At 36.5% G+C, this 26,791-nt stretch overlaps 3 protein-coding genes and 1 pseudogene across 51 annotated transcripts in view; 3 read left to right on the forward strand and 1 right to left on the reverse strand.

The window, feature by feature from the left end:
- Positions 1 to 619: 619 nt before the first annotated feature.
- On the forward strand, positions 620 to 10,566 carry LOC132132949 (N-acetylglucosamine-6-sulfatase-like; annotated as a pseudogene).
- Positions 10,567 to 10,893: 327 nt separating this feature from the next.
- Positions 10,894 to 12,928, reverse strand: mrps24 (mitochondrial ribosomal protein S24). Its single transcript, XM_059544677.1, has 4 exons — positions 12,818 to 12,928; positions 12,550 to 12,618; positions 11,362 to 11,473; positions 10,894 to 11,226 (listed from the first exon to the last, which is right to left on the reverse strand). The coding sequence occupies exons 1-4, from the start codon at positions 12,854 to 12,856 to the stop codon at positions 10,943 to 10,945; spliced, it is 504 nt and encodes a 167-aa protein (XP_059400660.1). The 5' UTR covers positions 12,857 to 12,928; the 3' UTR covers positions 10,894 to 10,942.
- A 380-nt stretch (positions 12,929 to 13,308) lies between these two features.
- LOC132132531 (nudC domain-containing protein 3-like) lies at positions 13,309 to 18,390 on the forward strand. Its single transcript, XM_059544942.1, has 6 exons — positions 13,309 to 13,597; positions 14,572 to 14,852; positions 15,348 to 15,480; positions 15,622 to 15,765; positions 16,994 to 17,182; positions 18,103 to 18,390. Exons 1-6 carry the CDS (start codon positions 13,400 to 13,402, stop codon positions 18,211 to 18,213), a joined length of 1,056 nt encoding a protein of 351 aa, XP_059400925.1. The 5' UTR covers positions 13,309 to 13,399; the 3' UTR covers positions 18,214 to 18,390.
- Positions 18,391 to 20,144: 1,754 nt separating this feature from the next.
- Positions 20,145 to 26,791, forward strand: part of LOC132132939 (calcium/calmodulin-dependent protein kinase type II subunit beta-like) — a 63,917-nt gene continuing 57,270 nt past the window's right edge. For 9 of the 49 annotated variants that reach the window (XM_059545523.1, XM_059545531.1, XM_059545530.1 and 6 more), the window contains exon 1: positions 20,147 to 20,494. In XM_059545523.1, coding sequence (XP_059401506.1) covers positions 20,433 to 20,494 — 62 coding nt within the window. In that variant the 5' untranslated portion in view covers positions 20,147 to 20,432. Of the gene's footprint in view, positions 20,495 to 26,791 lie in introns of all 49 variants that reach the window. The other 40 variants (XM_059545538.1, XM_059545533.1, XM_059545524.1 and 37 more) reach the window with 11 other exon arrangements.

Below are 26,791 nucleotides of genomic sequence, written 5' to 3' on the forward strand. Positions count from 1 at the left end.
AAAGCGTAAGGCATCCTCATATATGAATGTGACTAAAACGAGAGTCCAGGTTTTTGGGCCACAGGCGCTGCCTATCGACAGACAGGCCTCTTAGTCTCATCCATAGACTGTATAAAAACATCTCATCTGATTGTACCCAGGGGGATCTATTTTGAGGGATGCACATGTTGAGAAAGTTTTGGTGCACCCATAAAGTGTTCCGATTGGGTGCATACGTGCTATATTTCTTTTACGGTCTATGGCTATATTAACTTAATTATATATCGTAACAGCAGTTATATAATAAAATAAAAAAAAGAGAGAAAGGGAAGATTTTTTGATCTTCAAATGCATTTACAATAGCATAAAGCCATATGTGATTGTAACACACAGTGGGAGGGGATGTGACTTTGCAATAAAACGCACATGGTCATGTTTGTTAAACTTTTATTTTGTTCATTTGAGATGTCATTTTTGTTCTATATTTCTCTTGGAATTTAACTACATACGTGAATAAATGAAAATGATAGAAATATATCTAATTTTTTACAGCATATAAATCATACTTTAATTCATATTTAAAAAATATTTTTAAAAAGGTTATTACTTCATAATGAACTGTGACTCTTTGTGAACGCATCAGGTGTTAGATCAGTCTGCAGTCATATGACACACTGAGTGTCTCACTTCCTTAAACTTTCTCAGTTCATCTCATCGTGTGCGCTGCAGTTCTCCACTCCAGACCCACGGCTGCTTGACTCTGTGTTCCCAGGCTTCCAGACCTCGGGTTTGGTCTGGTGTTGGTCTCATGGCGAGCGCGCGGGTCGGTCAGTGGAGGTCCAGCGCGCGGGTCGTGTCCACCTGTGTACTCGCCGCGCTCCTCACCTGTACGCTCAGGTGTTCAGAAGGCGTCAAACTGAGCAACATCATCCTCATTCTCACCGACGACCAGGATGTGGAGATGGGGGGAATGGTAAGTGTACAAAGTTAGACTACTAATGCTTTTTTATTGTCTTGCACCAATATCACTTTTGCACAAAGGGTTATTCTGTGCTGTAACTTAATACAGTTGTTTCAGATGGTTTTAGATACTGAAATTTATGCACCATAATGTTGATATTTTATTGTCCAGAAACACACACACACACACACACACACACAGTAGTACTATGTATGTATATATTTTCACTTCTAATTCAAACAGAACATATTTATGAACTTATATAGTTGATGCAAGGCTATGAAGGCTATTATAGGATTTCTTGTTTACATTTTATCCTGAAAATCAAGCACATTTAATTTCCTAATTCTCATTCTGATGCAAACAACCTTGCTATGTACTGCATCAGGCTAACCGAGTTTTGTCACAGCACTTTCATATAATTGCTCTTTTGTTGGTTTGGATTGCTTCTGTTTTCCTTATTTGTAAGGTGCTTTGGATAAAAGCGTATCCTAAATGTAAATGTAAATTTATAAAAATGTATTATTCTAATTCAAAAGTATTTACACATTGTAGCATTTGATGTACTAGGTGATTTTGCATACATTTTTCTGCATGTGTGTGTGTGTGTGTGTGTATTTTAAATTCAAAACTGTTGTTGTTTTAAGAATCAATTTCAGGAACAAGTCGTTAGACAAAAATCAGTGTGTGAAATAATACATCCTGTTGACTTTGTAGTTGTTACAGATGACAAACAGATGACTATAGCCATCACATTTCGTGGTTTTTTTGGTTTTGTTTTGTTTTTTCCACAGACGCCCATGAAGAAGACCAAAGAACCGGTGATGCTGGTGTAACTTTCTCCAATGCTGTGAGTGTTCAACCATAAATCAAAGACCTGAATGATTCTGACCAAATATCACAAGTTTCTCCTTTCTTGTTGTGTTTAGTTCACTGCCACCCCTCTGTGCTGTCCCAGTCGCAGCAGCATCCTCACTGGTAAATATCCACACAATCATTTGGTCCAAAATAACTCAATTTCTGGCAACTGTAGCAGCACGGCGTGGCAGAAGGAGGCCGAGCCCTTTGCCTTTCCGGTTTACCTCAATAAGCTGCGCTACCAAACCTTCTATGGCGGGAAATACCTGAATCAGGTCAGCTTTTGAGCCGCCTGGTGCTCCATGCACTATCACTAACCTATTTGCATGGTGTTCATTTTTTAAATTTGCGTACAATGATATCAGAAGCTATGCACAACATGTTTAAATATTTGCAATCTTACAAATGTCTGAAGTGTTCTAAGCCAACAACATTCCAACAGTTTTGAGAAGTTTGAAATACCGCTAATGTTCATGTTCCTTTTCAGTTACTTTCCAGTTTGTGTGTGTGTGTGTGTTCACTGCTCTGTGTGTGCACTTTGGATGGGTTAAAAGCAGAGCACGAATTCCGAGTATGGGTCACCATACTTGGCTATATGTCACATTACTTTCACTTTTCACTTCATATGTATATTTATATATATTCTGCAGTAGTACAACAAATGCAATCATATATAAATACTTCACTATTTTAATATAGTATATATTTTATATATTCATTTGCATTAATGACAACTAGTTGACGAAAATGTGCCTAATTGTCATAAAAAAAAATAATGTTGCAATGCAATTATTCTCCAGTTGTTCACTAAACATTCCCAGGTAATTTCACCCAAAATTCTACAAAATAAATGTCTGTCTATCTGTCTGTCTGTCAACTATATATACTTTCATATACATTTAATCCCCTAAATTCTGATTATTATGAGAAATGTACTATAATACAATCATTTATTTCCTAATTTTATTTCAATCAGCAGCAGTAGTACAACAAATGCTACCATGTATAAATATTTTGCAATCTAAATAATATATATTTGTGTAATTTCTGTAATTTTTTTGCATTATTTGAATGAAAATTGGGAGATTAAAGGTACTTTTTTTTAAATGTCTAAAAATAGCATTCATTTCATCAACAAAATATAGTTTCTTTATATATATATATATAAAATAGCATTTTTTAAGTAGATGGGAAATATGACTGGCATGTTCTTGACTGGTTTCATGATATTCTCCCAGTCACTGTTTCCCTCTTACAGCTCTCATAAATCCCTCTCTGTGTCCTCAGTATGGAAGTAAAGACGCAGGCGGTGTGGCTCATGTGCCTCCTGGCTGGGACCAATGGCACGCACTGGTAAGTCATGAACAGACGCAGCATTTCTTTTACCTTCAGATCACCAAGGATAAGCTGTATGTGCTGCAATATATCCTTTACTTCCTTTATCCGATGATGTCAGTCACCTATAGCCAGGCTTTCATGCAGAATGCATGGTTTAGTAGGGTCATGTGATGTGGTCTCATTACAACCTGCACTGCAAAGCAGATCTGTTTTTTAAACATTTTAATTTATCTTTTACTGATGGTTTCAGGGGAAATATTTAATTTTGTAGTATGATCTAACAGTGTTTTGGTTTTGTTTATGTCTCCACAGGTGGGAAACTCTAAATATTACAATTACACACTGTCTGTAAATGGAAAAGAGGAAAAGCATGGAGATAGCTATGAGAAGGACTATCTCACAGACCTGGTTGTAAGTTTTTAATTCTTTAAAGTGTAGAATCAACATAAAAAAATAAATAAATTGTAACCAATTTTACTTCCATAATGTGATGCACTTCTGGATTAAATCATTTACAAATCTCATAAACTTATTTTATTCACAATAGAATATAGATAACATATCAACTTGAAAGTGAGACATTTTGAAATGTCATGCCAAATATTGGTTCATTTTGGATTTCATGAGAGCTACACATTCCAAAAAAGTTGGGACAGGTAGCAATAAGAGGCCAGAAAAGTTAAATGTACATATAAGGAACAGCTGAAGGACCAATTTGCAACTTTTTAGGTCAATTGGCAACATGATTTGGTATATAAAGAGCCTCTCAGAGTGGCAGAGTCTCTCAGAAGTCAAGATGGGCAGAGGATCACAAATTCCCCAAATGCTGCGGTGAAAAATAGTGGAGCAATATCAGAAAGGAGTTTCTCAGAGAAAAATGGCAAAGAGTTTGAATTTATCATCATCTACAGTGCATAATATCATCCAAAGATTCAGAGAATCTGGAACAATCTCTGTGCGTAAGGGTCAAGGCTGGAAAACCATACTGAATGCCCGTGATCTTCGGCCCTTAGACGGCACTGCATCACATACAGGAATGCTACTGTAATGTAAATCACAACATGGGCTCAGGAATACTTCCAGAAAACATTGTCTGTGAACACAATCCACCGAGCCTGTGGCAAGTGGGGCGGGGCCGAGGGACGTGGGAACAAGGAGGGAGGCCGGCAATGATTGGGCAAATCAGTGGCACCTGCGGCCCACCGCCGGTCTCGAGTCCCACGTAGGAGATGGAAGGATATAAAACTGGAGCGACGACAGTGAAGGACGAGAGAGGACCAGGCCTGGGCTTTTAGTGGTGTTTTGATTTTTATTTGTGCGCATCAGTCGTCCGTGAGGGGCTGGTGCGCTGATTTGTGTTTATTTTGTAATTAAAGTCTTTGTTTGATTGTCCGCCGGTTCCCGCCTCCTTCTTCCGGATGAATATTAAGGTTTAATATCATTACAGAGCCATTCACCGTTTCTGGCTAAAATTCTATAGGTCAAAAAAGGGCCAAGGCTCATTTAAAATGGACTGTGGCAAAGTGGAAAACTGTTCTGTGGTCAGACGAATCAAAATTTGAAGTTCTTTTTGGAAAACTGGGAAGCCATGTCATCCGAACTAAAGAGGACAAGAACAACCCAAGTTATTATCAGCGCTCAGTTCAGAAACTTGCATCTCTGATGGTATGGGGTTGCATGAGTGCGTGTGACATGGGCAGCTTACACATCTGGAAAGACACCATCAAAGCTGAAAGGTATATCCAAGTTCTAGAACAACATATGCTCCCATCCAGACGCCGTCTCTTTAAGAGAAGACCTTGCCTTTTCCAACATGACAATCCCAGACCACATACTGCATCAATTACAACATAATAGCTGTGTAGAAGAAGGATCCGGGTACTGAAATGGCCAGCCTGTAGTCCAGATCTTTCACCCATAGAAAACATTTGGTGCATCATAAAGAGGAAGATGCGACAAAGAAGACCTAAGACAGTTGAGCAATTATAAGCCTGTATTAGGCAAGAATGGAACAACATTCCTATCCCTAAACTTGATCAACTTGTCTCCTCAGTCCCCAGATGTTTGCAAACTGTTATAAAAAGAAGAGCGGATGCCACACAGTGGTAAACATGGCCTTGTCCCAACTTTTTTGAGATGTGTTGATGCCATAAAATTTAAAATCAGCTTATTTTTCCCTTAAAATGATACATTTACTCAATTTAAACATTTGATATGTCATCTATGTTGTATTCTGAATAAAATATTGAAATTTGAAACGTCCACATCATTGCATTCTGTTTTTATTCACAATTTGTACAGTGTCCCAACTTTTTTGGAATCGGGTTTGTGTGTGTGTGTGTGTGTATATATATATATATATATATATATATATATATATATATATATATATATATATATATATACACATATTTATATATTTTTTGAAAATCTGAAATAGGCAATTTATTATGTGCATTAAAAAATGTCAAAGACAGTCTTTTTATTTTGAATAAGTCGCCCTGATTAATACTTCAGGAATGTGTATTAGGATAGTAAATAAAGAAATTTGACTTTACATTGGAGCATGTCATGTCACATTAAATCAATCATTTATTTTTAGAGGCGTCAACAGTCACTCAGTTTTTGCAAGCATTTACTTCCTGCTAAATGCGACAGTCAATGAATTTGCTTCATCACCTGCTAAACTTGTTTTACATTGGAAATGCATTCAATCTCTGTTTTAGAACAAGAAACAATCTGTTCGCCTCATGACTAACTGAGAAGCCACTTTGTAACTCTGAATGTCAGAATGTGCCTCCACACGTCAGCCTGTCCACTCAGCAGTGTGTAATGCGGTTTCTGTGGGACACATGACTGGACTACTTGATATCTGAAACCTTGGAAGCAATCTTGCGTCACCAAACCGCTGCTCTGTTATTATTTAAGTGAGGGCAGGTGTCCCGGAAACAGATTAACACTAGTCCTTAATTAAACTCCACTCACAATTGTTGTTTTTCCATTGATAAGCCCTTTAAATCTGGAGCTGTGTGAATCCTGTTTGGTTGCCTGAAGGTTTTAAAAATATATTTTACATGTATGTTGATTCTCTAGTTGAACCAGTCGCTGCATTTCCTGGAGGAGCGGAGCCCCAATCACCCGTTTTTCATGATGTTGTGTCCGCCGTCTCCTCACTCGCCGTGGACGGCCGCCCCTCAGTATCAGCAGTCCTTCAGCGACCTCAAAGCACCGCATGACGGCAGCTTCAACATGCCTGGAAAGGTTCAGCTCTCGGTTTCATCCTTAATGACATCTGACAGATTATGAGGAAGTACTGCAGGTTTAAACCATGAGTTTGGTTGGCTTTCCACAAGATTCGAAACTTCAAGAAACCAAATCTAAAATAATTTGAAAAAATAAATATATAAATATATATATATAATATTTATAGAAATAATATTTAGTATTGATCTATAATTTAATATTAATCTGTTAAATTTTACATAAGCATATAAGTTTTTTTTAATTCATGATATATTTTAAAATTCGTTCTTAGAAATTAAATAAGAATTATTAAATAAATAGCCAAAATACCAGTCAGTGAGTTTTTCTGTTTATATATATATAATTTTACATGTTATTATATATGTTGTCAATACCCACCACATCTGCATGGTTGCCAATGGTCTCTGCCAGTGTTTAGAGAATCAAAGCAAAAAGACGGGACAACCATGTCTAGTTCCACCATTCAGATTAAATGGAAGAGAACGCATGCCATTTGTCGAAATAGAAGCTCGTCTCCAAGACTAAATCACAGTAAAACCTCAAATAGGTATGTCCACTCTACGCAATCAAATGCTTTCGCATTTCATGTTTGTTCGCGAACGAAATCAGTCTGGTCTTCATTGATTAAAGAAAGCAAGGATGTCTCTAAGTGTCTAGTTAAGACCATAGAATTTTTCTATCTGTGCTAAAGGGGTCATCGGATGCCCATTTTCCACAAGTTGATATGATTCTTTAGAGTCTTAATGAAAAGTCTGTAACATAGTTTTATCAATGGTACTGTAAAAAACACCTTTTTACACTGTCAAAAACAGCTCTTTTCACAGCAAGCCGTTTTGTAGCATTTTCCTTTAAATGTTAATGAGCTCTGCTGACCCCGCCCATCTCTTCTGAGCTGCTTTCTGAGGGACTGTTTACTTTAGCCGCATTCAATGTGAAACTTGCTAATTAGACCATTATTAGTAAAGGCGATTTGCAAAGATTCATTAAAAAACCTTACTCACTTTTTCTGTTGGTGAAGCTGGATCTCGAATAATCTGTGAGAACATAGAAGCATTTATTTAGATCTTTACCCCTTTCTCAAATCAAGCCAATCTCAGAGTCACACAGACAGGCTTCTGAGATTGGCTTGATTTGAGAAAGGGGTAAAGATTTTAGTAGATTAATTAAAAAAAATGTATCAACTTTAAAAACTTTATGGTGGATTTTTATTATTATAGGGTGGTTCATTAGATCCTGTTTCTCTGATTTTAGGATAAACATTGGTTACTACGGCAGCCTGCAAATCCAATGCCAAACAGCTCCATTGAGTACCTTGATAACGCTTACCGCAGGAGGTACACAAATACAGATTCCATACAAACTTTCCACCAAATAAATCTTTCTATTGAGATATGTGTGTTTAATATCTCTGATAGGTGGCAGACGCCACATTTCACTGCTGGTTATGTATGCTATATATAATTTGGTATGTGACAAATAAAACTCTTGAAAGACGCTTCTGTCAGTGGATGACATGGTGGAGCAGCTGATTAATAAACTGGATTCAATAAAGGAGTTGAACAACACATACAAGGGGAAGTTGTGGCCTAATGGTTAGAGAGTCGGACTCCCAATCGAAAGGTTGTGAGTTCGAGTCCCGGGCCGGCAGGAATTGTGGGTGGGGGGAGTGCATGTACAGTTCTCTCTCCACCTTCAATACCACGACTTAGGTGCCCTTGAGCAAGGCATCGAACCCCCAACTGCTCCCCGGGCGCCGCAGCATAAATGGCTGCCCACTGCTCCGGGTGTGTGCTCACAGTGTGTGTGTGTGTTCACTGCTCTGTGTGTGTGCACTTCGGATGGGTTAAATGCAGAGCACAAATTCTGAGTATGGGTCACCATACTTGGCTGAATGTCACTTCACTTCATACATCTTCTACACGTCTGATCATGGCTATCACACCGGTGTGTCCTCAGTCTCCACAGTTTGATTGCCCTGTTGTCGCCTGAATTGATAACAGCTTATTTTTCGATCAATTTCAGGCCAGTTCTCATTGCCTATTTACAAGAGACAGCTTTAAGAGTTTGATATTCGCATCCCTCTCTTGGTTCGGGGTCCAGGAATCAAACCTAAACAAACACTTCAGGTTAGAGGACTGATTTAGTGAACATGTCTAAATATATTGTTCTATGACTGTAAATATTCTATAACATCTCCAGTCTCCAGTGCTGAATATAGATCTTTCCATGACTATCCTGGACATCGCAGGAGTAAATCTCTCCACCGTCAGCATGGATGGACAGTCTTTCCTGCCACAGATGGTGAGTGTGTCATGATTGGTGACTTTTTTTATGTCGTTTTACATGTTTGGATGTATTTTTCTACCTCAGTGTAGTATTAATGTATGCATTGTAGCGAAGTAGCAAAAAAGTCCATTCTACTCTTCAGTACATTTTAAAGAAATTAATACTTTTTAAAGCAAGAATGCATTACATTGATTGAAAGTGACAGAAAATACATTTATAATGTACAGAAAAGATTTCAATTTTTTAACACATGCTGTTGTTTTGAATTGTCTATTTATCAAAAAAAACTTGAATTAAAAAAAGTATCACAATTTCTTCAAAAAATATGAAGCAGAACAACTGCTTTTCAACTTTGATGATAATCAGAAATGTCAGCAAATCAGCATATTAGAATGATTTCTGAAGGTAATATTTTCTGCATTTTAGTGTTCATGCTAATTTTGTCCTGTAAAATTGTGTCCTTATCTTTTTTGCATTACATCAATGAGAATAATGAAAATTGCATGAATGAGAATTCTACCAATCAATGAGTTTTGTCTAATGTCACAATGAAAGAAAGTCTTCTGTCTTTTCTCTTCTAATATTCTCATGAAGGCACCATCGTTGCGTAACGGAACCGAACGGCCCTTCTTTCTGATTGAATACACTGGGGAGGGGAATTCCTCTGAAGATCCCAGCTGCCCTAAACTCGGCCCTGGACTAGCTGTAAGTGTTTCAGGAATCATTTACTATACTCTATACTTTCCATTGATGGTTACATGAAGAGCCTTTTACATCCATGGAATCTTTCAATTGCGCAAAAGGTTCTTTATAGTGTAAAAAAGTTTTTTTGATTATTAAAATGTTCCTCACACTAAGAAAAAGTGATTCTTTTAAGAACTGATCACTGAAAGATTCTTTTGGAACCAAAAATTGTTCTATGGCATTGATGCATTTGCATTTCTAGGAATGCTTCCCAGACTGCATATGTGAAGACGCCTTCAACAACACATACGCCTGCGTCAGGACTCTGAAGGATGCAAACCTGCAGTACTGCGAGTTCGCAGACAACGAGGTGAGCACATGTCAGTCAGGTGGGGAGTCGTGGAGCAGACTTTATGCTGAACCTCAATGAATTTCCCCTGTGATCCCCTTCAGTCATTTGTAGAGGTGTACAACCTGACATCGGATCCCCATCATCTGGAGAACATCGTGAAGAAGGTCGATCCTGCGCTTCTGCAGATCATGAACCAAAGGCTGATCAAGCTGGAGTCTTGCACAGGCGACAGCTGTCGAAACGTCAAATAAAACTGTGCCAGAGGGCGGGCCGGACCCCAGCTCCAGCAGTGAACGCTAAGTTTAGTAATGTGAAGATTTATCAGGGTGTTAACTTGCACACATCTCTCCACCGAAATTCTTAAAGATTCTTAAATTCTTTCCTATCAGTATTTACTCGCTCTTATTATTACTATACAATGAAACTGATGACATTAGGGTGAGTAAATATTTACAGAAATGTTATATTTGGCATGAACTCTCCCTTTAATTCTGATCTGGGAAGTCACACACACTTCCCTCCTTAAGATGTGAATGTATCTACTGCGTGATTCTAGTTCATATGCTCTCATACAGCTACATGAACTGTTTCTAAGGGCTTGAACTAGTTCGACTGAAGGTTACTTGTTGTCAGTCTCGCCTTACTTCCTACTGCTACTGTTTTTCAGCACTTTTATGATGAATGAATGTTTAATTCAAGTCTTGTCATGATTTGCTAAATATACTAGCATCAAAACATTCACCCTTAGCATTTTAAGAGTTGTTTTTCTGTTTGACCTTTATTCTCGGTTATGCATGGTTGTTTTATTTTAATTTTTCATACTGTGAATTAAACCTTATATGTATCCATAACTGCAAATGCTCTTGTGCCTAAGTGGAAATCCTCTGATCTTATTTTAAAAATATAAAAGGAAAGGTCTGATATTTAAGGGAAATTTGCCAATTTATATTTTAATCTGAAATATGATTGTGCGCTTTTGCACTGAAGCAGTGTTGTACTTTTATATGATCTAAATGTTTCATTTCGAATAATCAAATTTATGGGGGGAAAAAAGACTTTGCAGTGTCCACTTAATGCAAATTCTTTTCATTCATAAGGATTCTAGTATTTATTTGAATGTATGGTTCTGATTGATTACAAATGATTAACCAAATAAATAAAAAAACATTACTTAAGCTTCTCCCTTTAATAGCAGTTTTCTAAACACAGAACACATGGCCTCAGAGATATTTATAGACTACTTTTTCTTCTACCGTCTGCATCTCGATTTTAACTGGACATTTGTAGAAATGCGAGAGCAGTTCCTCTGTGTAACCAATGAGAAAGTAGAATTTTGACGGTAAGAGTTTCTGTATCATCACAGCACAGATGACCAGGAGGTTTCCTCTGCGTTTGATCACCACCTCATCCGCTAAACAGCCGTGAAACGTGCCGTACATGAAGCGTCTGATGAAGACGTCCTCCACTACACGCTCCGCCGCACCATCTTCACCCTGAAGATTACCTGGGGGGCGAGGACATGTATTAAGGAATGGTATTTGGGCGTTAACAGATACTACAGGTAACTGGATCACCAGTCCTTATAGTGTCAGTAATGTTGGGAATCCAACAGGATCTTTATACAAAGATTGTGACTTACTGGTGTGTTGTGAGAGCCAACCTTTCCTGTGGCCGATGTGATGAGGGTGATACGCCTGCTCATAAGTCACTGACCTGTCTCCTTTTCCCACTCGAATACGAGCTGCACGGTTCTGTTAGAGAGGAGACAGATCCTCTGGGTTAAAAATGCAGATGAAAAATACTGATTCTGCTGATACTGTAAGCATTCGAATCAGTTTCTGGCCTTCCATCATTTAATATTCAATTTGTCCAGGCATTGTTTTAATGGGATGTTGTCTACTACTATGACATATTGCAATGACTGTTGACGGTCTGATGTGGAATTAATTTTGAAAACTACGTATTCAAGTTCAGGTTTATTTATAAAGCACATTTGAAAACAACAAGTGTACCAAAATGCAGTACAATAGTAAACCGTTTTTTGGCAAGATAAAAATAAAAACAAAAGCTAACAAAAAATGCAGATAAAAAGCATAAAACAACTAAACTAAAAGAGAATAAACGAGTCTTCATTCTAGATTTCAAACTGTCCAATGTGTGGGAGGATATCACAACAACTGGAAGCGCATTTCACAGCAAAGGAGCCACAGCTGCAAAGACTTGGCCACCCTTAGTCTTTAAGAGGGACAGAGGAACAGAAAGACTCAATATGTTACATGAATGGAGAGATCTGGTAGGCAATGAAAGGAAGTGAGAACAGGAGTGATGTGGTCTGTAGATGAGTGCACAGAACACGTACAGGTTTGATTGATCAAGAGGGTGATAGTGATAACAGTTAGACCACCACCACGGCCAACAGATCTTGTGGTGTTCATTAAATTTAAATCACAAATAAAATGTAACGCAAACTCTTCAAACTCATAAATAATAGCTTTGCAATCCTGTTAACAGATTTAACTATAATATTGATATTTTGTGCTATACATGTAGAAATTTGCTTTAATTTATTATTTATTCTTTTTTCACTTATGGCTTATCATAAGGAATAACAATGTTTTTTTAGTACTTTTCATTTTGTTTGTGGATTTTCAGTGTTTTGGTAAAAGAGCGCTAATTTGCTACATTATTTTGCAAAACGAATCAAAGAGACAGAAAATGCATGCGTTGGTGGAATATGACAATATTTTAAACTAATAGAGTAAAACTAACGTTACGTTAATGTTTATAAATAAGATCTAAACTGATTGAAACACTGAAGTTCACATACCTTCAAACAAGCTGCAGAGCAGTGAATGTTCCTGAAACATGCAGCAGAATTCAACTGGCTGCTCACAATCTAGGAAACAGAGAATATTTGATCAATGACATTTACTTAAATCGTGATTTCCATACCACGTTTTATTCAGTGCCAATATAGCTATCTATCTATATATCTATCAGACCGCTTCTACGTCAGTTACATAAAACATGCAAGATCCTCTCGATTAGAAACGTGTTATTAGTTAGAATAGCAAAAAAGGCTAAGAAAATCTTACCGACAGCAATTTTGTCTGTCTGACCAAGGACGTCGCCATGTTTTTGTTTTTGCACACGGCCCTCAGCCGTCAAGAGCGCATTACTGCCAACTGCTGCACGGGAGAGACATTTTAATGCAGTGTTACGTGCATATACAATATTTTAATATATCACACACACACACACACACACACACACACACACACACACACACACACACACACACACACACACACACACACACACACATATATATATGAATCTAAATCATGCAATCAAAATGATCCCCCTTACCGCCACTATGACGTCAGCCAATCAGGTATCGTACAGTCTATGGTATCATGGTCTAAAAACACCCTGATCTGCAGAGACCTATACTCACAGGCCGGTTGGTGGCGGTAGTGCACCAAAAGTTGTCTTGCGAAGCGCCATAAAACTCCATTAGAAGAAGAAAAAGGAAGTGCAGCTGCTCTTAAAGGTTCAGTTGTTTACTTTACTGTCTATGGTTGTGGCACTGCTGTCGCTTTACGTTTGTTTTCAATCAACAAGTCTCGAAATTAAACAGCTTTCAGACAGATTTGATCCCGCTGAGCTGCTCAGCCATGTCTTCTCCGATGGAAATGACCGAGCTGTATGATAACGCGCTGTTAGGGATCCTGCAGCATGTTGGAAACATTCAGAATTTCCTGCAGGTTTATTTCGGGTTCCTCTACAGAAAGACGGACTTCTACCGCCTCCTCAGTGGCCCACAGGACCGCATGGGCTTCCCGCCCGGAGTGGCTGAACAAATGGTGTTCAAGGTACTGACTGACTTTAGCTTTGATCTGTTAAACTCACTGGATAGAAAGAAGTATAAATGCAGCATCGCAGTGATGACATCAGATGAGAAAACCATGGGGAAAAGTGACGTCACGTGACAGCTGCAATTTGTGCTCTGCATTTATCCCATCCGATTACACACACACACACACACACACACACAGCTACTGAATGCCTATTATATTCATGTAACGTTACTGTGATATTTGCATTGTACTACTTTCTTGGTACTAGTTCAAAATAGTTGGTAGTTGGTACTAGTTCAAAATAATTAATTTAATTATTATTATAAGTAATTTAAATAATTGATATTATTAATTGTGTACCTTCAATCTATACTTTATAATCGCTGTGTCTTATTAATAAAAAAAATGAAATTTTAATATTTAAGTTATTAATGTTACGTATATTTTATAATTGCTGTCTAATTGAATTTATTAAATTCAAAAGTAATTTATTATATTATATATACACACATACAGGTGCTGGTCATATAATTACAATATCATCAAAAAGTTGATTTATTGTATTCCATTCAAAAAGTGAAACTTGTATATTCATTCATTACACATAGACTGATATATTTCAAATGTTTATTTCTTTTAATTTTGATGATTATAACTGACAACTAAGGAAAATCCCAAATTCAGTATCTCAGAAAATTAGAATATTGTGAAAAGAATCAATATTGAAGACACCTGGTGCCACACTCTGATCAGCTAATTAATTCAAAACACCTGCAAAGGCCTTTAAATGGTCTCTCAGTCTAGTTCTGTAGGCTACACAATCATGGGGAAGACTGCTGACTTGACAGTTGTCCAAAAGACGACCATTGACACCTTGCACAAGCAGGGCTGAGTACCTGTGTGTGTGTGTGTGTGTGTATATATATATGCTATTATAAGAGTCTATTGAATTTACTGTAAGTGTATTTTCTGTCATTTTCTTCCATCAGACTTTTAAGTTATTTGAGAATCTTGCAGCGGAGGACAGAGAGAGGGCAGCGAGGCTGGCGGAGGAGAAGAAACCCGCTCCTCCAGCAGTACAGGAGCTGGAGGTTCGATCAGAACAGGAGGCTGAAGCTCCTGTGGAGGAGAAGAGGAGCACAGAAGAGCCCACAGCTGTCCCGGCTCCATCAGCACAGAGCACAGAGACACACGGAGAGACTCTGAGCAGCACCGCTGAGCCAGCAGGAGCCGCAGCGCCATCAAACTCTGATTCTAACACAGCCAACGTGTATGCATGACTTTTAGGGCATTTGCTCAAAAAACATGAATGTGGAAAGACAGTACTGTTCAAAAGTTTGGGGTCAGTACGATCAAAAATGACAATTATAAATATTTCAAAAGATTTCTGTTTCAAAGAACAACAAAGCATAGTTTTGACAAAAATATGAGGCAGCACAGCTGTTTTCAACATTGATAATAGTAAGAAATGTTTCATCAGCAGCAAATCAGAATGATCACGGATCATGTGACACTGAAGACTGGAGTAATGATGCTGAAAATTCAGCTTTGCATCACAGTAATAAATATTTTAAAATATATTCAAATAGAGAACAGTTCTTTTAAATGGTTATCATTTTTGACTATTTCAGTTTTTGTTGTGTTTTTGATCAAAGAAATGCAGCCTTTGTGAGAGACGTCTTTTGAAAACATTTTAAAATCTTACCAACCTCAAACTTTTGTGCACTGTTTGGACCTATTAATGAGTTCTGTTTCACATTAACAGTGGACAAGACTGCTTTCAGTCGAACGCAGACAGTTACAATGGTGCTGTTAGAGAAAAATACACCTGGTCGCAGGATTACACAGATGTGGAAGTTCGAGTGCATGTGCAGCCTAATATCGTTAAAGGCCGACAGGTGCGTGTATAACCTGCTGCCATATGATTTGATCAGTGTTGCTTTCTTACAGTTTGGCAGAATCTTGACTTCGATTCTGTTTAGTATTACTGCAATGCTAATTTGATAACAGTCTGCTTTCTGTTCCATCTTTGCATGCAGGTGTCTGTGGATCTGCAGTCAGGGAGGGTCCGCGTGGCCTTGAACGAGGGAGGATCGCAGAGAGTCCTGATGGAGGGCGAATTCACACACAAAATTAACACAGAAAATTCCCTGTGGAGTCTGGAGCCCGGCCGCTGCGTTCTGGTACACATTATTATTGGATGGTGCATCTGAAATGATATATCAGCCTATTATTAGCCATTTTGAGTCTGTGTCTGCTTGATGGAGGTTGTTTCAGAACTCACTAACAGTCTTGTCAGTTGATAAGTACTTGGTTTTCAAATGTCTTTGTGAATTTTAAATGCAGTTTCAGCTATTTGTATTAGTCAATGTCAATGTCACCTTTATTTATATAGCGCTTTAAACAAAATACATTGCGTCAAAGCAACTGAACAACATTCATTAGGAAAACAGTGTCAATAATGCAAAAAATTAGTGTCAATAATGCAAAAAATTAGTATTTATATATATATATATATATATATATATATATATATATATATATATATATATATATATATAATTTATAATATAATTTTTTTTTATTAATATATTTATAATATTTTTATTTAATATTTTTTTTATTTAAGTTTTCGTTTTATTTTCAGCTCTTAATTTAAGCTTAACAAAAATTAGAAATGTTGCCTTGGCAACTAACTGAAATTAGTGAGTTTTTCATCTGATATTCATATTTCATTTTATTTCAGCAAAAGTAGTTATGGTTACAGGGTTTCTGCGGGACTTAAAAAGTCATAATTCGCCCTTACTGTATACACAAATCGAGGCCTTAAAAAGGTCATAAGATTCATTGCATTAAATGTCCAAGTACAGTAAGTAAACATCCTTAAATCAAGAAATATTTGATATAAAGAAAATCTTGTTTTCTGAGATATTGAACTATTGAGTTTATTTTTCAAATAATAACAAATCTGTCACTGGGGTATAATAGTTTTCCTTATGCAGTTTATTTTTCATACCCCTTAGGGCAAATATTTGATAAATTTCTCAGAAAAGAAGACTTCTTATCTCATGTCATTTTGCAGTTTGAGTAAATGCATCTTGATTTATTAATCTTGAGACATTTGCACTGTAAAGCAAGATATCGCTTAATATTTCATATTAAGTGATCTTAAAAATGTCTTAAATTTGCCTTCTTAACACCTGCAGCAACCCAATAGCAAACCTGTTTTGTTTACATCTTATTTGCTGTCATTAAATAGTTTCCTGTATACACCGTATTCTGTCTTTAGATACTCTATGGAATTGTTATTATTATTTGAATAATTGGAGGCAGTGTAAGCTGGATACAGGTCTGATATATTTTGTTAGGAGTTTTAGACGGTCATGATGGTCATTAGGACTTTTCCTCCAGCTGTCTCTCAGTAAAATCGGGGAGGTTTGGTGGAGCGCCGTGTTGAAGGGCGAGACTGAGATCGATGTGAACCAGATCAACCGGGAACGCTCTATGGCAACTGTAGATGAAGAGGAGCATGCTGTTCTGGACCGTCTGTCATTTGATTACCACCAGAAACTCCAGGGGAAACCACAGAGCCATGAGATCGTGAGCAAGCCGTGGAAATGTTGCTTCATTACTGTTCTGGAATAGCTAGAATAGTTTATCCAAAAATGAAAACCGCTAAAAATGTACTCACCCTTAGGGCTTCCGAGAAATGGATGAGTTTATTTCTTCATCAGATCAGATTTGGAGAAATTTAGCATTACATCACTCGCTCACCAATGGATGCTCTGCAGTGAATGGGTGCCGTCAGAACAAAAGTCCAAACAGCTGAGCACAAGTAATCCACTCCATCAGTTAATATCTTGTGAAGCGAAAAGCTGCAAGTTTGTAAGAAACAAACCACCAAGAGATTTTTACCTTAAAACTATTGCTTCTGGTTAAAACACTTGTCTTCGACACATTATATTGATTTCTCATGTGAAAAAATGTACTCGTCTGAATCAGGAGAGAAATATGCACAGATCAAGCATGGTTCACAAAAAAACAGTCCTGAAAAAAACGTGGGTGGATTTTGATATACTTTTTTTTGGATAAAGCATCATTATGGATAATTAACCATGTAAGTTAATAATAAGTCATAATGATTGAATCCTTTTTTTTTTACAAACTGCGGTTTTTCACTTCACAAGACATTAATTGATGGACTGCAGTCGTGTGGATTAATGTGATGTTTTTATCAGCTGTTTGGACTGCTGTTTCTGACAGCACCCATTCACTGCAAAGGATCCATTGCTGAGCAAGTGATGCCATGCATTTCTCATACATTTCTTCAAATCATATATTTCTCCAAGTCTGTTCTGATCGAGAAACAAACTCATCTACATCTTTGATGGCCTGAAGGTGAATACATTCTCATCAAATTTTCATTTTGAGTGAATAATTCCTTTTAAAGCTTTGGCACTTGTTTGCGTGAGAAACTATCTGGATATTGTGTTGAAAAATGTTTTACTTTGTTTCTTCAGAAAGTCCATGAGATGCTGAAGACGGGCTGGAATGCTGAAGGATCTCCGTTTAAAGGCCAAGAGTTTGACCCCTCCATGTTCAACATCCCACCCAGCGCTGTCCAGTTTTGAGGTCACATGTCAGTGCCAGATGTAGAGTCAGCACTGTAACACACACACACACACACACACACACACATTGAAGTACAGTAATGGTGTCGGTTTCTTGCGTTTCTACAAAATGAACATCAACAGTGTCTGCACTGCACATCTCATGCCAATATAACTGATTCGCTGACACTGATTATTGTCTCATGTTTAATTATTATCTGGCATGCAAAATATGCAGATGATCATTTATAATTTTAAGTGTTTTATGAGTTGACTTAGGTTTTCTTTGGCCTCGTGTCTGTGATCTTACATTTGCTCAGTTACTGACTTTATTCAGGACTTACTGTTTGTTAGTATTCATTCTATTTCAGTGATCTGCAATAGCAACGGTGAAACAAGATTTCATCAGATATTTATTTAAACAGATTGCTGGAGTTCACACAGGAGAAATAATCCTCTTTCACTTGTTTCCATAATTTGCATCAGCTTTTGCAAATGTAATTTTTTTTTTTCTTATTGATTTTTTTTTTTTTTTTTAATGTTGCCGTCACACTGTATTGGATAACAAAATACTGGTGCGAACACACTTTTCAAGCTAACCCTTTCATAAAAATAAGTTTATTAAAATATTAAAACCCCAAAATGTTGGTCTACTATTTAGTTCAACCCACACATTTTCTATAGGGATCAGGTCAGAACTTTCATTTTGTGCTCAGTGACCTATTTTTGTGTTGATTTTGATGATTGTTTTGGATGATTGCCTGTAGAAAGATCTAACCATGGCCTATTATAAGATTTCTTGCACAGGCAGATATATATATATATGTATGTATGTATGTATATATATATATATATATATGCTGTATTGGTAAAAATGCATGATGCCATTTATCAGAGCAAGATGTTCAGGACCTTTGGCAGAAAAATAAGATTAAAGATCTAGCAGTATTGTTAACTGTGGGCATGGGGGACCTATCTTTTGTGTGCCTAAAAACTCTTTTTTTTTTAACTTCACTTGACCATAAAACCCAGTATGAAGTTCCAGTGGTGTCTGGCAACTGAACATGCTTTAGTTTGTTTTTGGATGAGAGCAGAGAATTTTTCTTGAAACACTCCCAGTTTATTATTATTTTTTAATTTATTTCATGTTTCTAGTCACCCTGGTGCACTAAATAATATGTAAATATGAATAGGATATATACTTTGGATATGGATATGGACAGAATAATCAAATGTTGCACTCAACTGGAAATATGATAATGTTTTGTAATTATAATTTAAATCTGGTTAATTTTCAAATTGTCATAAATATATCAGAAAAATGTAATGGGGTTCAAATTATGACTATGATTATGACTTTTTGTTACGAAACAGGGCATCATTTTCTTATAGGTCTTCTGTAGAGGACACCAGAACAAACATCATGTTAATCAGGGATTTTGGGGAGACACAAGTCAACAGGGAAAGAAATTATAGATCCTATGAAATATGAGATATTCTCATGAAAATGTTGCCAAGTTATTACTCCCATAATTACTTTTTTTTCATTATTCTTTGGACGTATATATATATATATATATATATATTGTGTGTGTGTGTGTGTGTGTGTGTGTTTCATTTGTTTCTTATGCTCCAGCCAATGTGATGGCATTAAAACCAACAAAATTCATACAATTTCTCAGGAGAAAATAAAATGACATGCGGTATATGTACAATGTAAATAATATATATATAAACGATATTGCGCTGTATATAAATGGCCTAATGAAGCATTTAATGTAATTGTAGGTATTCATTTATATAGGTTTTCACTTGTGTGTGTGTGTGTGTCACACATAATAGGCAATTTTATAAAAGATTTGGGCAGTTAAATTGAACAAAGTTGATTTCCTATGTGTTTGTACGTTCAAGATGAGTTCACCTCGCTTTACACCTGTGAAACGGAAGATGTTGCAGGTGTAACCAACATTAACAGAAGCTCCACGGCGCCCTCCAGCGGTGACTCAGCGTGCGTCTCTCGCGCAGCGGAAAACAAGTGCACTGCAGGCAGCTGAACGGCGCATTCGGTGAGAGGTCGGTAAAGCAGTCGTGTCAGCTCGTCGGCAAACCTCTCCCTCACTTTAATCTGGACCCACTTTTAAGTTTTGTCCTAAAAAATCCCGCAAGTCGAAGGCACATCAGAATAATCGTGGTGCTGGACACACAGCTCGGATATTGCCGCGAACGCTGAAGGCTGAAAAATGGCAACGACAACTTGCACGCGCTTCACCGACGAGTACCAGCTGTATGAAGAACTTGGAAAGTAAGATTTGCTTTCTCTGCTGGGGTTTGTGCGTAACCCGAGTGTCTTGTGTCGATATCAAACATTTCTTGAATGTTAATTAATATGCAAAAGCCCAGAGGAATTGTCAGGAAACATTGGAGAGAGTTGTGTTCAAATACTCCGACTACTATTTTAGTTTATGCTGATAAACAGCGATCTGGTGATCATTTTGAGAATGTTTGCTGCTTTTTGGCTTCAGAAATGCATTGAGTATCTGTGGGGAATCCTTAAGGCGTGTTGCATTTAAATTCTGTGTTGTCTTGCATGTTAAAGTGAATGTTTACCTATTTACTATATGCATATGCTTTTTGGCATGTTTGAACTCGTTGCATCTCGCGAAAGATGCACATAAGAGCTGTCAGGACACATCAGAGGGAGTTGCATTCAAATACTCCCACTACTGTTTATTTTAGCTGTCGTGTGTGTTCATAAATAAAAGCCGTCAGGGGTTAATTTTGAGGATCTTGCATGTTTCGTGGCCTCTCTGGTGCATTTCATGCAGAAAGCTCAGAGGAGCTGTCAGGAAACATTAGAGGGCAGTTGCATTTAAATACACCCACCACTGTGCATATTACAGTGAATATTTAAGTGCATACAGTCTCTTATTATAAAAATGAGCATGCAGGTGTTAAATCTGAGGATGTTGCATGCTTTTAATAGTGGGGAACTGCATTGAAATGCTTTTATCAATGAGCTGTTATAGTGACTGTATTGAATTAAAGATAAAATATGAACACTCAGGGGTTAATTTAAATTATATTGCATGTTGATCTGGAGATATTGCATATTTGGAATGCGTATGGGAGTTGCATTAATATGCATGGAAGTATTTAACATAATCAGGATATTTCATGGTGCATTTCATGCAGAAAGCTCAGAGGAGCTGTCAAGAAACCTTAGAGCGTATTTCAAATGTCTGATCATAATTATCACTTACTTCGAGGTTATGTTCAGGGTGGGATTTGAGAGTTTAATCAGGCCAATATGTTGCTACATTGTATCTATACATTCTGGGATCCGAAGTAAAAAATCTAAAAAGTACAGTATTTTATAAGTGCAACATATTAGTACCTTAAAATACATGTTAGTACTTTAAAAGTACATATTAGAATCTAAAGTGTACATATTAGTACATTTGACATTTTTGTACCTTTTTTCTGAGAGTCTGTGTGAAGGGTTGATACAATGTATCAAGAGTTCTATAATTGGACGGATGCTACAATGAATCATAAACTCTGGGCAACTGTGAAGGGTCGCTACATTGTGTTGTTCTATCCTGTGACATTTGGAGCTGTGTGAGCTTTCCCAGGCGACTGTTTGCTGTCTGTAGTCTGACTGTGTGTGTGTGTGTGTGTGTGTGACATGCCTGCTGCCTGACGTTATGAAATGATTTTACTCTCTCAGCCCCTCTTCTCTTCCAGTCATTCAGTATTACGTTTCTGCATTATTAAATGAGCTCTGTGTGTATCACTCACAGTCATAAAAGCACACAGTAGTAGTCGACAGACTTCTCCTAGAAGCCGTTTCATAACTTTTACATTTTACATAACAGTTCATTCTCAACCAATTGTATCAGTCCCGCTCACTGAGAAGAAATATACATTTACAACTTTTGAAACTTTTTTTTTTTTTTATGTGTGACATTTCAGCAGATCTTCACCATACAGAACTAAATATTTGACCACATCCTCAAGTTTGTGGTGTAAACATGCATTTTAGCCTTTTCTTAACAGCAGGTTTAAAAAAAATGTTTTTTTTTTTAATTTATTTTTTTTTTTTTTACACATAATGCTTACTGTTCCTGTAGGTCAAGTGGTAGCGCATTGCGTTAGCAAGCTGTTGGGGGGTTTGAATCCCAGAGACCACATGTTAGGAGAAATTGTTAGCCTGTATACAATGTAAGTTGCATTGGATAAAAGCATCTGCTAAATGCATAAACTTAAACTTACTGTAAGTAAATACACATAAAAATATATATGTATGTATATGTGTGTATATATATGTGTACATATACACACACATTTTTTATAAGTAAATGTGTTAGTAAATATACTAGATAAGTAAATATATATATACAAACACACATATCAAAATGTTAATTACATCAAACTTTTAAGAAATATTCCTTGATCACCAAATCAGAATATTACAATGATTAGACCTTTTGCTTTGCCATCACAGGAATAAATTACATAAAAAAATAAACTTTAATAGAAGATGTTGTTTTGAATTTTAGTAATGTTTCACATTAATACTATTTTACCTGTATTTTATTATATTATGAATTAAGTAAGATTTTATAATTGAACATAGGTTTACTTGGGGTTATGACTTGGGGGTTGTGAGTGTGTTTTCTGCTGCTGTGTGCCAGTTTATCCTGAACACCTCAGCAGCTCGCAGCTCGTGGTTTGGTGGGTCGCTCTTCCTGACTGCAGTAAATCAGCTCAGTGTCTCAGCTGAGACGCTCAGGCTGCTTCCAGCACTAATGAAACAGCAAGGTTACTACCAGAGGCCTCACTGACTTCAGGCCTCTAGCCAGTCAAGGGAGGACAGATTGACATTCTGCTTTATTAGTTGAGAAGTTTCCATTCTTCTTTCTGAATGTGTTGTTTCCATCACTCTGCCAAGCAATATTTGATTTCATATTAGTGGTTGACTGAGTTTATTGGCTGATATTTGGCATTGTTTAATTATCGGCACTGGTTGATAAATGTCACAAGCAGGACTTTTATTTGAACAGCTCTGAGATCTTTTACACGGTACGCATAAGGTGACCTGTTCGGTTCACTTAATTTTTCTGTGGCTATGACATAACTTGTGGGAACGTGGTAGTATGTCATGGCCAAGAGATATTAATTTAAGGGAACGTCCTATTAACTCGTGGGAACGTGATATTATGTCATCATTTTGATCATTTTGTCGAGGTAACAACATCTATTTCTCGTGGCCATGACTTCTTATGTTGAAGGAATGACACACATTTTTCTCGTGGCCATGAGTTTAAAACTTGTGTGACCTTAGCAACCCGGGATTATCAGAGATGGATTCATTAATATTTTATTTTGAATTAAGAAATGATTATATTATTTATTATAGAAATTTTTATATTTAGTATATAGGCCTTTGCTACCGCACTGTATTACGTGCAATTTGTCAGAATTCAAATGAAGTTTATCATGAACAAATGTTACAGAAAAGTGCATAATATAAAATAGGCCTGCCAGAAAACAGTTTAATTTTAAGTCCATTAACTGATCGTCTTTTTCCTGTAATATTTTTATATTATTATTATTATTATTATTATTATTATTAGCCTATTATTACTGGTTATATTTTTATATTAGTTTATATTTTATTTTCCTTTATTTCAATGTCTTCTGAACATTTATGTAAATAATGGCCTACTGTAAATGCTTGAAAGCTTTATTATGCTGACTGGAATTTTTGCTGGAATGCAGTGTAAATTTAACACATTGTATATTTTTATATACAAAACTTTAACTTGGTAAAAGCGATACACAAATTGAAAGGGGAAATAAGCATATATAACAATAAATACAAAAATAGCCCTAAATTACTACTACTAGGGGTGTAACGGTACGTGTATTCATACCGGACCGTTTCGGTACAGGGCTTTCGGTACGGTGCACGTGTGTACCGAATGACCGAATGCAATATTTTGTGTGCAGAACATATACATTTTCGTGTTTCCAAACGAACATATTTAGTGGCGGAAGTCTCCACGTTCAGCACAAATCCCGCCCTGCAGCTGATTCTAAGGCCGGTGACACACTGGCTGCGTGGCGTGAGCGTGGCGTTTCTGCTGCGTGTCAGTTGTGTGACGGCTGCTTCACGTTTTCTGTGTTTTTACACACCAGAATCGTGCCTGACGCGTCGCTGGCGCGCTGCTGCTGCTGTAGGTGACATAGAGGGAGGCCGCCGACAGACCAGGATCTTGTCTTCATGACAACAATATCTATACTTCATGTTGAGCATAAATATAAAGCCTACTGATAAAGGACACCGTCAACAGTATTGACGGCAAAATAGACTATGTTTGACAGGTGCAATATGCCAGTGTGTCACCGGCCTAAGGTTTTCAAAAGGCATCACGCGAGTGTGAACATCACTACAACTAGGAAAAAAACGATTGTAATTCAAACGCAGCTCCCGTCGGCATTTAAACAGACCTTTGCTCTTAATTCTGATCGGTCCAACGCAATAACAAAATCTGAGCAGGTCTAAAAACTGAAACTTGATGCTGCACTTTACACTTTGGAAAAGTTATATTTTTAAAATATGAGCAGGCCTACAAGCTGGGATTGGTAATGCTACACTGTAATCATAGTTATTTATTTATATTTTTAATTATATTTTATTATATGATATTGGTTTGAGACTGAGAGTATTTTACACTTTACAGCAGTATTTTATTTCCTATTTTTTTTATTTTATATATATATATATATATATATATATATATATATATATATATATATGTATGTATTTTAAAGAAGTGTAAACAAATTGTTAAAAAAAGTTTATAGTAATAACCTGCAGTTTAATGTTTGCATTTCTTTCCCTTACTGTACCAAAAATGAACCGAACCGTGACTTTAAAACCGAGGTACGCACCGAACCGTGATTTTTGCGTACTGTTACACCCCTAACTACTACTAATAATAATATACAAATATTAAACGTTCCCATGATCTAATGATTTTCCCTCAAATTAATATCTCGTGGCCACGACATATCACGTTCCCACGAGTTATTTCGTGGCCACAACAAAACTAAGAGAACCAATTTGTCACCTTACAGACACCGTACCGGTGGTATTGGTAAATACCAAAAAGATTATTCTTAGCAAATATTACACAAAATCTATTTGATCGCAGCAGTTATGCTTGTGTTTGTGCTGTCTTTAAATTGAATAGTGTGATATGATATATATCCTGTCTTAATTTCAGCCATCATAAAACATATATAATGTAGTGGTTGACAATATATGTTAATGTGTTGATATGCTGACTTTACTACAATCTGCAGTGGCACCATGGTACAGTAATGATATATGTGCAGTGCAATATATATTTATAAATACAATATATATTTGTATAATATTGTATATATAGGCCAATATTTAATCATTAAAATCTTTAATAGTGTAGTAGCCATTAAAATGAATATCCATTTTACCTACTATAATATGGAATATTATATATGGAATTATATATGGAATATTATATATGGAATTTTAATATCTTAATTTTTTAATCGGTTATCGGCAGTATTATACTTCAGATTTTTATAGTTTTCATAACGATTTTGAATCAGTGTTTATTTTTATTATTTCTGTTTTCATTTTAATTTGAGTAATTTTGTTGTCTTTTGATCATTTTTATTTTTTTTCTACATTTCTATATAGTTTTTATTCAGTTTTATTTTAGTTTTAGTTAGTTTAGTGCATCAAGGTAACTAAATTAAAATGAGAAATGTTGCCTTGGCAAATAGCGTATAATTTTATTTCAAGTTACAATTTTTGTATGGAGCCATCCTAAAAAATATTCTCGTTTGCCATAACCCGACCGACCCTGTCAATTTAGGACCGACTCAATAATTTAAATTTTTTTTTGCTTTTAGTCCGACCGACTTGCCGGTTGAACATTTGCGTTAAGACCGACCAATTATTTATTTTTTTACTCTTCAAACAACTAATACAAAAGCAATAAAATAATATTAATTATATTTTAGTAAGTACTGTAAATATATAAATTGTCTAGGCCTACATACAAAAGAAGGCTATGTTCTTTCTTTTAAAAAAAAAAAACCCCATGACTTCATCTATGTTTACGCGGATGTCACACTATGGCCTGTGCTTTCACTTTGTCTCATACTCTCACTCACTGTCAGAGTCAACGGTTCGCGCTTGGTAATGATGGCTGCAGTAAACAAAATGTTCGCTGTCACTGTTCTAAGTCATACAGGTTCGGGCACCATAATACATCTAAAAATTTCATTAAAGCAGCTCGACACCGCTTTAACTTGGCACGAAGTTCTGGAAAAACTGTGCCCAGATCTTTCCCATCCCTTCTCCCGTCTAGTCTAAAACTTCGAAAATCTATTGCTTGAATCGATTGGACCAACCAACACAAGTTTCGAAAACGAAAATAGGAAATTTATTTTAATGGCCTTCTCTCAGAGCGCATCCAGTTTATTTTATTTATTTTTTTTGGAACACGCATAATAGCAAATAATACTTCTGCACAGTGTTTCT

This window comes from Carassius carassius, chromosome 49, assembly GCF_963082965.1.
Source record: "Carassius carassius chromosome 49, fCarCar2.1, whole genome shotgun sequence".
Lineage (NCBI taxonomy): Eukaryota > Metazoa > Chordata > Actinopteri > Cypriniformes > Cyprinidae > Carassius > Carassius carassius.